The sequence below is a fragment of the Miscanthus floridulus genome, chromosome 4 (assembly GCF_019320115.1).
Source record: "Miscanthus floridulus cultivar M001 chromosome 4, ASM1932011v1, whole genome shotgun sequence".
Lineage (NCBI taxonomy): Eukaryota > Viridiplantae > Streptophyta > Magnoliopsida > Poales > Poaceae > Miscanthus > Miscanthus floridulus.
Window position 1 is genome coordinate 26,483,231 of NC_089583.1, and position 11,128 is coordinate 26,494,358.

Genomic DNA, 11,128 nt, shown 5'->3' on the forward strand with positions numbered 1-11,128 from the left:
TCGGCAATAAAAAACTTTCACACAAAATTTACAAAAATTGGTTATTTTTGTCCAGGAAACCATGTATATCATTTTATATAAAAAAACAAAAATGAATCCATACTATAACCTATAGTACAAAGAACCCTTTTCACCGCACACGGTCGTCTGGATGATTGGACTATAAACTATATGTCCCTTAGCAACGCTGACATTTTTCTAGTATATCTGATGGAGGAAAGGTTCCGCTAACCAACTCATTTAGTGGAGAAATGGACTTGGCGAATGACCCATAAACAGAATTTGACTAATCAATACTACCTTTTGGACTGGACTTGCTACTTGATGGAATAATGGCACGCGCGTGCATAGAGCACAAGCACAGCTGCCCAAGTTGTGAAGTGTTGACGCACTCTGCATGCTATTTATGAAACCCTTGACTTCCTGAGCGCACAATGCTACTAGCTACCAGAGGCAAGGAGACCATTCTCTGTACTGGCTCAAATCCCTCCGCACCTAGCAGCCTAGCTATGATGTTCCTCCAGCTGCTTTTGCTGCTCACCGCCATAGCAACCAACTGTGCAAGTGCAACCGCTACCGCTTCCTTGCCAAACCATAATGGTGACGAGGGAGCTCTTGTGGCTTTCAAGGCCAAGATCTCCCGCCACTCTGGCGTCCTGGACTCGTGGAACCAGAGCACCAGCTACTGCAGCTGGGAGGGCGTCACCTGCGGCAGGAGGCACCGGTGGAGGGTGGTAGCTCTGGACCTCAGCTCCCAGGGGCTCGCCGGCACCATCTCCCCTGCTATCGGTAACCTCACTTTCCTGCTCTTGCTCGACCTGAGCTCCAACGGGCTGCAGGGAGAGATCCCTCCCAGCATCGGCTCCCTCAGGCGCCTCCGACGCCTTCACCTCGGCTTCAACATGCTCACCGGCGTCATCCCGAGCAACATTAGCCGCTGCATCAGCCTCCGTGACATGCACATCTCCAGCAACATGGGAGTTCAGGAAATCATCCCAGCTGAGATTGGCAACATGCCATCGCTCTCAGTTCTACAGCTGTCAAACAACAGCATCACCGGAACTATCCCGTCTTCTCTTACGAACCTTTCCCGGCTGACCATGCTATCCTTGGCAGACAACTATCTTGAGGGATCGATCCCTGCAGGCATCGGGAACAATCCGTATCTCGGTTTCCTTCGGCTCACCCTTAATAATCTCTCCGGTCGGCTCCCTCCTTCCCTATTCAACCTGTCATCTCTTTATATCTTTTATGCGGCTTTAAACCAGCTCCATGGCCATCTACCATCTGACCTGGGGAAAAGCCTTCCGAGCATCCAACTGTTTGGGATTGCAGGAAACCGATTTACTGGAGCTCTTCCGCCATCGCTAACCAACCTCTCCAGGCTCCAGCTTCTTGACTTGGGAGTTAATAATTTTACTGGAGTTGTTCCTGCTGAATTGGGCAGATTGCAACAACTTGAAGTGTTTGCTCTGGAAGATAACATCTTAGAAGCAAACAACGAGGAAGAGTGGGAATTTATTGATTCTTTGGTGAATTGTAGCAGATTAAAGAAACTGGCCATTGGATCGAACAAATTTTCAGGGAAGCTGCCAGGTCTGTTGGTTAATCTGTCTACTAATCTCCAGCGGCTGCAAATTGCCAACACCAACATATCCGGTGCCATCCCACCAGATATAGGAAATTTGGAAGGTCTTGAGTGGCTTGATTTTCGTGAAAACTTACTCACTGGGGTCATTCCTGAAAGCATCGGGAAGCTTACACGATTGCAGGTGCTAGGCCTCGGATCAAACTACCTATTAGGACATCTACCATCCTCCATCAGGAACCTTTCTAGCCTACTTAAACTTTTTGCAGAAGGCAACAGCTTGGAGGGGCCAATTCCACCGACCATTGGAAACTTGAGCAAACTTTTAACCCGAGATCTGTCATATAACAACCTTACTCGCTTGATTCCTAACCAAATTATGGAGCTGCCATCGATCACAATGTTTCTGGATCTGTCCAACAACATGCTGGAGGGACCACTTCCGTTAGAAGTTGGTAGTTTGGTACATCTTGAACAGCTCTTCCTATGGAGAAACAAACTGTCAGGTGAGATACCTGATACTATTGGCAACTGCAGGGTCATGGAAATCCTCTCAATGGATGGCAACTCGTTCCAAGGAAATATATCTGCTACGTTCAAGAACATGGCAGGCTTGACTGTACTTAATTTGATGGACAACAAACTAGATGGAAGCATCCCTGGCAATCTGGCTACCCTTACCAACCTACAGGAGTTGTACCTTGGCCACAACAATTTATCTGGAACAATCCCTGAGCTTTTAGGTAATTCAACATCGCTGCTTTGTCTAGATTTGTCCTACAACAGTTTGCAAGGTGAAGTACCAAAAGGAGGAGTTTTCAAAAATTTGACTGGACTATCAATCACTACCGGAAAAACGTCCTTTGCCGAGATCCGAGATTTTTGCCTAGAGCAAAAACGCGGGCTCTCGGCAAAGAAAACGTTTGCCGAGCGCGGCTCTCGGCAAACACCGGCCGTCGGCAAGTGACAGGATTGCCGTGGGCCTGCATCTCGGCAAGCAACAGCTCTCGGCGAAGTGGGCCGTTTTGCCGAGAGCCGCGCTCGGCAAAGAATGCCCGTCGGCAAAACGGTCCTTTGCCGTAGGCCACGCTCTCGGCAAAATCAGGCTCTCGGTAAAACATTGCCGCGGGCCCATAGCCGTGACCTGCCCTGACGGCGTCACCGCTTTGCCGAGAGCCCCTCCGTTACTGCTCTCGGCAAAACTCTTTGCCGAGCGCCGGTCTCGGCAAATATTTGCCGAGAGCCCCTCGCAGACTCTCGGCAAATGTGGTTTCTATATTTCATGTGCATGTGTTTCTCTTCTCCTAACTCTCTCCAATTAAATTATTTTTTCTTTCATATGCTCCAAACTTTTTTCTCTATAGACATACTACAGGTTGTACTCAATATTAAAATTTTGTGTATTTTTGTAATTATTTGCTATATATAATTAATTAATTGCATTTCAAGGAGTTTTTTAATCGATTAAAATTTGAACAACGATTGATTTAAACATGGGAAAAAATTAAGTAGAAAATGATATTCATGCTATTTATGCATTATTGAGGGCAAATAACATCTTGTTGACATTTTTTTCACCTTTTATTTTACGAATCGAAGACCACGAACATTTGTCGCCCAACGATTTAAAAATTCTTAAAAAAGGAAACGAAGTCAGAAAATTGTGATATTTGCAATGAAGTCATGGTATCACACTTGGAGGCTGTGGTAAAAAATTGAAAATATTTCGCACAAGTGGTTGCGTATGATTCTTACAATCTGAGACATCTCCGAATAAGTTTCATAAAGTTGAGAAGGATCCATTAGGATTTTCAAACAATGTCACGGTCGAATTAGTTTTGGAGTTCCAAACTTTTTGTATAGCCATTAGAGAGCATAAGTTGTAACACGGCAAAATTTCGTATTTTTCCGGAGCCGTTTGCTGTTTATTAATTTTTTTTGGATATTATTTGCCGAGAGCTTCAGGGGATTGCTCTCGGCAAAGGCTCTTTGCCGAGAGCAACTGGGCCCGCTCTCGGCGCATATTTCTATTTTTTTACCTGGCCTGGATCAATGGTTTGCCGAGATCTGGCTCTCGGCGAAGAGGTTTGCCGAGAGCTGCTCTCGGGAAAGATTTAAATTTTTTTTAGAAATATCATTTTTTGTTCAGTTTGCCGAGAGCTACTCTCGGCAAATAATAATTTTTATTTTTTTTAATATTTTTTTGTGCAGTTAGCTAGTTAAAAAATTCGAACGAAATTTGAAAAAAAAATAACTTTACCGAGAGCCGGATCTGGGGGCTCTCGGCAAAGGGGGAAGGTTTGCCGAGAGCCTCCCGAATCTGGCTCTCGGCAAAGTGGCTTCAGACACTTAATCGTTTCGGCGCCTTATCTCTCTCACTCTTCACGCACACACTCACACAGCCGCCGCCGCGAGGAGCACCGCCCAGCTCGGTGTGCCGCCGCCGCGAGCCTCGCCGTCGACCGAGCCCCCTCGCCGCTGCAGCCACACAAGCCCGCTCCGGCTCGCCCCAGCCCGGCCAGCCCACCCCATCCTGCCATGTCCGCCCGCGCGCGCCGGCGGCAGCGGCCGGCCCGCCCCAGCCCCGCCACGCACGGCCGCGCGCGCCGCGGCGGCCGCGCCCGCTGGTCGTGCCCTCCACGGCCGTCCAGCCCGCCCAGCCCCATCCATGCCACGCCCCGGCGCCGGCCGCGCCCCTCCTCACCCGCCCCGCCACGCGCGCCCCTCCTCGTCCTCGCCCTCGGGCTCGTCCTCGCCCGCGCCCTGACTCGCCCTCGCGCGCGCCCCGACTCGCCCTCGTCCTCGCCCGCGCCCCTCCTCTCCTCGCCCTCGGGCTCGTCCTCGCGCCCGCCCTAACTCGCCCTCGCGCGTGCCTCGACTCGCCCTCGGCCTCGTCCTCACCGTTGGCCTCGCCCTCAGCCTCGTCCTCACCATCGGCCTCGCCCTCGCCCTCGCCGCGGAGAGGAACAAGGTATACTAAGTAGTATTAGTGGTAGTAGTAGTTAGTAGTTGTAGTAGTAGTCTAAGTAGTACTAGTGGTAGTGGTAGTAGTCAGTAGTTAGTAGTTGTAGTAGTAGTTAGTAGTTGTAGTAGTGGTAGTAGTAGTGGTAGTAGTAGTTAGTAGTTAGTAGTTGTAGTAGTGGTAGTAGTAGTTAGTGTAGTAGTAGTTGCATTAGTTAGAGTAGTAGTTGTAGTAGTGTTAGTAGTAGTTAGTAGTTGTAGTAGTGGTATTAGTAGTGGTATTAGTAGTAGTTAGTAGTTGTAGTAGTGGTATTAGTAGTGGTAGTAGTAGTTAGTGTAGTAGTAGTTGTAGTAGTTAGAGTAGTAGTAGTTTATAATTAAACTGCATGTGGTTCCTTGATATATATGTGGTTGTCGGCCATCGTGCCGTGGTTTTCTTTCAGGTTTGGAAACCTCACCGTTCAGGGGAGATGCTGCCGAATTTTTGAGTTGACGTTATTTTGCTTCTTTCTTTCTTTTTGCAGGAGCCGAGTCGGAGTACCCCGATGTCCACAGGTCTGCCCGCACCGCGTCGCCTCGCCACTGCACCGACCCGCCATGGCCCCGCTAGCCTGACTTCACCGCCACCTAAGGTATAACCACTCTTTCTTTGTCCTGGTCATGTATCTCCACGTAACCCAGTTAGGTGTCTCCCGTTCGAAAGAGATACGGTTAGAAATATGCAGATCTTTGCATATCAATAACCATATCTGTTTCGAATTGTCCACGTTTTTTTGGACAGCCCGAGGATGCGCAGATGGTGTTAGTTTCTATGGTCTGCTCCGATCCGAGACAGAGTTTCGACAGTACCTTCCTGTTGTTCTCCGGATACACAATGCGGTGAAAAATTATAGGCCCAGGTGCATGCGCTCGAGGAGCATAAGGCTAGGGTGGAGGAAGAGCGACAGAGGGAGTGGGAGGCCGAGCGACAGAGGTGGGAGGCCGAGCAGGCGAGGTTTGACGCCTTGGCTCAGTACGTGGCAAGTCTTGGTGTCACGATGGGTCGTCCAGCGCCACTAGAGCTGTTCGCTCCTCCACCGCCTTACCCATACCCACCTTACTCATACGTGAGTTCAACTTCTCTAACAAAAGCTCTTTACTGTGCATGTCGGCCATCGTGCCGTTGATATGTGATGGGAGGCCTTCGTGCCGTTGATATATATGTGTGCCGGCGATCGTGCCGTTGATATGTGGTGGGCGGCCATCGTGCCGTTGGTTTTCTTGCAGGTTTTGGAAACCCCACCATGCAGGGGAGGTGCTGCCGAAATTTTGATGTGTCTAGGCTTAGATTACAATTTTATACCTAGTTCTGCAAATTTTGACTTGTCTACGCTTAGATTACAATTATATGCCTTAGTATTACTATAATTACTAATTTTTCTTCTCCTTTGTGCAAAATCAATCGGCAGGTTCGAATGATGTGCCTGAGCAGCCGCCGTCGGGAGGGTCGTGGCACCAACCGTATCCACAACTTCCTCCGCATCAGCAGCCGTCGGGAGGGTCGGGGTACCAGCCGTATCCACACCTTCCGCCGCAGCAGCAGCCGCCGTCGGGAGGGTGGGAGCCTTGGGGGTGAGCCTGTTGTTCTTCATCATGTATTAGCACTTTGTGACATGAACTTGTGTGAGATGAACTTAGCACTTTGAGATGGACATGTGTTGTTGGATTTGAGATGTTTAGATGGATTATAATGTGAGACATGTGATGTGGATGACATATTTGTGATATATGTGATGTGGATGATGTGTTATATTTGTGAAATATGTGTTGTTGAAGCTAGAAATATAAACAAAAATAAAAAATGCTCTCTAGACTCTTTGCCGAGAGTAGGGCTCTCGGTAAATCTGCCTCTTTGCCGAGAGCTTGGTGGTCGGCTCTCGGCAAACCTATTTTTTTTTTAAAACCACCTCGGCCGCAAATCTTTTTTTTTAACAATTCTTTGCCGACGGTCGCTCACGGCAAAGAAGTTCTTTGCCGACGGTCGCTCTCGGCAAAGAAGCTGTCACACCGTTAGCGGTCGTTTGGCCGTTACTAGGGCGTGCCAGTTTGTCGAGAGCTAGAGTTTGCCGAGAGCCTTGCCATTACTCTCGATAAATATTTTGCCGAGAGGGACTCTCGGTAAAGAATCCTTTGCCGACGGCTCTTTGCCGAGAGCTGCTCTCGGCAAATAGTTTGCCGAGCGTCAACTCGTCTTTGCCGAGAGCTTTGGGCTCTCGGCAAAGGCCGGGAGTCCGGTAGTGAATTGTTGGTAACAATGCATTGTGCGGGGCGATACCACAGCTCCATCTGTCAAAATGCTCAAGCTTTCATGCAAGAAAGAATAGCAAAGGCATACCCAAGTTTCTTCTAATAACAATCCCAAAATAGGAAGTCCCATCTTACTTTTTCTGGTTTGGGCTGGATTTTACCACAGAAAGTCCAAGGCAGCACCGAAGAAAGATTTGCCACCACAGTTTGCAGAGATAGAGCTTCCAATAGTTCCGTACAATGATATATTCAAAGTAATAGATGGATTTTCTAAAGCAAATGTGCTTGGAAAGGGAAGATATGGTACAGTATACAAGGGCTCACTAGAAAATCAAGCCATTGTTGTCGCCGTTAAGGTGTTTAATATCCAGCAATTAGGATCCTACAAAAGCTTCCAGGCTGAATGTGAGGCACTAAGAAGAGTGAGGCACCGATGCCTTCTAAAGATCATTACATGTTGTTCTAGCATCAACCACCAGGGTCAAGACTTCAGAGCACTAGTCTTCGAGTTCATGGCTAATGGCAGCTTAGATAGATGGATCCACTCAAATTTAGAAGGCCAAAATGGACTAGGAGCACTCAGCCTGTCACATAGGTTGGATATCGCCATGGATATTGTGGATGCTTTGGACTATCTTCACAACGGTTGCCAGCCATCGATCATCCATTGTGATCTCAAGCCAAGTAACATTCTTCTCAATCAGGACATAAGAGCTCGTGTAGGAGATTTTGGCATTGCTAGAGTTCTAGATGAAGCACCAAGCAACCATCCTGTGAATTCCAGTAGCACCACAGGAATAAGAGGTTCCATTGGATATATTGCTCCAGTTAACTCAAGCTTTTTTTCTGTTTCATGCTACAAATAATAGAATATATCCCTATTAGCTAATCAATATGTGCTTCAGCGTGGTTAAAAAATAAGTCAGAAATTCATGGATAATTGGGTTAGAGCTCAATAAAATTGCTTATCTTTGCTCTTTCCCATTTGCTCATATGTTTGCCTTTAGTTTGAATCTTAGCTTCCGCTATGCGTTGGACATGAAAACGGGCATATTCAATGCTTCCCTCAAACATGTACCTATCGCCTGCATAGTGAGACACATCATGCCTTTATACCATAAGTGGATAACTTGGAAAATATATACGGCTAATTTTTAGACAGTTTAAAAAAAATAGATGTATGCTATTAGATTCAGACTCAGGATTACTTTAAAATGTTTATAATAACAGTACAAGTGCGTAATTCAGAAGCAAATTTTAATGGTTATTACTATATGTAAATTTTTATGTTGGCGTTATGGATAATTTTGATGAAGATGAGGGGTTGTGTTAAGTTAGTTTTCGCAATGTCATATGTTGGTAATTTAAATATACAAGATAGAAATAGTCATTTAAGAATGTTCTTATAATGGGAGAGGTGTATATTTTTAGAAAGCACAATATATCAAATGCATATTATTTTTGAGAGAACATCTCGAATTTATTTTTAGTTATGTCTAGCCTTGTGAGCACTAGTGTGGAAGCTCCAATAGCATTATCCAATTACTAGTAGTAAGACGCACATCAAGTAGTCTTTGAGTTTTATACATATATACTTATGTATCCTCATATTTCATTTCACTACAGAATATGGAGAAGGGCTTGCGGTGTCAACTTCTGGAGATGTGTTTAGTCTTGGCATCACTTTGATCGAGATGTTCACTGGGAAGAGTCCGACCGATGATATGTTTAGAGATAGCATAAGCTTGCATTATTATGTCGATGCAGCTCTTCCTAACAAGGTTATGGAGATAGCAGATTCCAACATATGGCTGCATGATGGAGTAAACAATAGCAATGATACAAGGCATATAACAAGAACTAGGGAATGTTTGGCGGCCGTCATTCAGCTTGGTGTCCTTTGTTCAAAGCAATTGCGCAGGGAGCGACTGTCAATGAATGATGTTGCTGCAGAGATGCATGCTAGCAGAGATAAATATATTTTTACTCAATAATAAAGTGGTGTTATTAGTTCATATTAATCACCACTACCTTATACTATCATGTTTCTCTAAATGTATTGTTGAAGTCTATATTATATATTTGCGTCTCTTTTTCCAGCTGTAATATCTCTTTTTATTAATATATCAACCCACGTCACCTGGTCATTCTAAGGCTTTGTTTGGATGCACATTTATTTATCTCAATCCATATATATTGAAGTGGATTAGAGTAGAACTAAACTAAGTTCCATTTCATCTAGTCCAACATATCATGTGGATTGAAGTGGATACACGTGCATGCAAACAAGGCCTAATTGCAAATTGCAAACCAACGGTCCATTCCAGCTTGAACCTTGGTCGCAAACTGCAGTCTCCAGCATAGACTACGAAGACGACACAACAGGCAGCAAGCATATATTATAGTCACAGAGCGTGAGCTGCGAGTGTATCATAGTCAGCCAATGCAAAGAAACCAAGCTCTGTGCCGACACGTAAGAAATCAAAATCCATCGCCGCCGGCCATGCTGCCCCTAAGACTAAAAGCCTGCAGCTGCAGGCGCCTGCTGCAACTGCTCCTGCTGATCTCCGCCGCAGCGACAACCAGTGCAGCAGCAGCAGCCTTGTGTTCCTCAGGACATGGCGACGACGAGGGAGCTCTTCTTGCATTCAAGGCCAAGATCTCCAGCCACTCTGGTGCTCTTCTTGCGTTCTGGTCGCTGGACGCGCGCAGCTTCAATTTAATCAATGATGCCTTCATGATTCTCCCCAAAAAGAAGAATGAAGCCTAGGAGATCAGAGACTACCGCTCGATCAGCCTAATGCATAGCTTTGGAAAGCTTATTGTCAAATGCCATGCCCGTCGGCTTGCTCTGGTGCTCAATGATATAGTGCATCCCTGTCAGAGCGCGTTCATCCAGGGACTGTCCATACATGATAATTTCCGCGCCGTTCACCTGACCGGCAAGACCTTGCACTAGAAGAAGCGTAGTTGCCTCCTCCTCAAGATCGATATTGCGAAAGCCTTCGACTCCGTCTGTTGGCCTTTCCTTTTGGAGGTCCTACAACGGCTCGGCTTCAGTCAGCGGTGGAGGGACTGGATGTCTATCCTCCTTGGATCGGCAAGCACCAAGGTCCTCCTCAACGGCAGACCGGGCAACCGCATCTGCCGTGCCAGAGGCTTGCGGCAAGGTGACCCCTTGTCCCCGATGTTGTTCGTCGTAGCTATGGAGGTGCTTGGCGGACTCATCCAGTGGGCTGAGTCCCAGTCGATCTTCTCACCTCTCCGGTGCGCCGTGGTGCGTTCACGGGTGTCGCTATACGCGGACGACATCGTCATGTTCATTACGCCAGAGGTGAACGACATCTTCGCCATCAAAACCATCCTACAGATCTTCGGTGATGCGTCGGGTTTGTACACAAACCTGGACAAGTGTGTCGCCAACCCGATTGCCTGTTCACAGGAGGATCTTCAGCTGGTTGAGAACATGATGTCCTGCACAATCGGAGCCTGTCCATGCAAGTACTTGGGCATCCCTCTCTCTACTCGCAAGCTGCACCGGAGTGAGGAGCAATTCCTCATTGACGCCGTCACGGCGTGTATTTCGCTCTAGAAAGGTCATCTCATGAACACTGCGGGCAGGGTGGTGTTGACACAGGCGATGCTCTCGGCCATCCCGGTGCACCTCTCCATTGCCGTGTGCCTGTCGCCATGGGCGGTCGACCGCATCGATAAGCTACGTCAATCGTTCATCTAGACTGGGTCGGCCACAGTGAGCGCGGGCATGTGTCGCGTGGCGTGGGAGGTGGTTTGCAGGCCCAAGGAGCTCGGTGGTCTCTGCATCATCGACCTGCGAAGGTTTGGTCTAGCTCTCAGACAGCGCTAGGATTGGGTGCGGAAGGTTGACCCGAACAGAACTTGGATCGACCTTCCGCCGTCGTCAGACAAGGCCACGCGTGCCCTCTTTCGTGCAGCAACCATGACAGTGGTCGGAGACAGGAGCTCAACGCTGTTCTAGCAAGACTCCTGGATTCATGGGTGCTGTATTGACCAAATTGCGCCTGCAGTGTTCGCCTCAGTCCCCCGGGCGAAGGCGAGGATACGGTCTGTGGCGTCGGGTCTGGCTGATCACGCCTGGGTGCCCGACATAACTGGGGCACAAACTGTTCAGGTCTTCCTCCAGTACCTGGACCTCTGGGAGCCGGTTCGTGGTGTCCAGCTCATGCCGAGGGTTCCGGACTCCGTCATCTGGCGTTGGTCCGCTGACCACAAGTACTCCGCGGCGTCGACGTATGGTGCGATGTTCATCGGATC

At 47.9% G+C, this 11,128-nt stretch overlaps 1 protein-coding gene and 1 pseudogene across 1 annotated transcript; both read left to right on the forward strand.

The window, feature by feature from the left end:
• The first annotated feature begins 509 nt into the window (after positions 1–509).
• On the forward strand, positions 510–8,829 carry LOC136548283 (probable LRR receptor-like serine/threonine-protein kinase At3g47570; annotated as a pseudogene).
• Positions 4,451–6,324, forward strand: LOC136551203 (uncharacterized). Its single transcript, XM_066542780.1, has 3 exons — positions 4,451–4,559; positions 5,074–5,181; positions 5,998–6,324. Exons 2-3 carry the CDS (start codon positions 5,095–5,097, stop codon positions 6,232–6,234), a joined length of 324 nt encoding a protein of 107 aa, XP_066398877.1. The 5' UTR covers positions 4,451–4,559; positions 5,074–5,094; the 3' UTR covers positions 6,235–6,324.
• Positions 8,830–11,128: the final 2,299 nt, after the last annotated feature.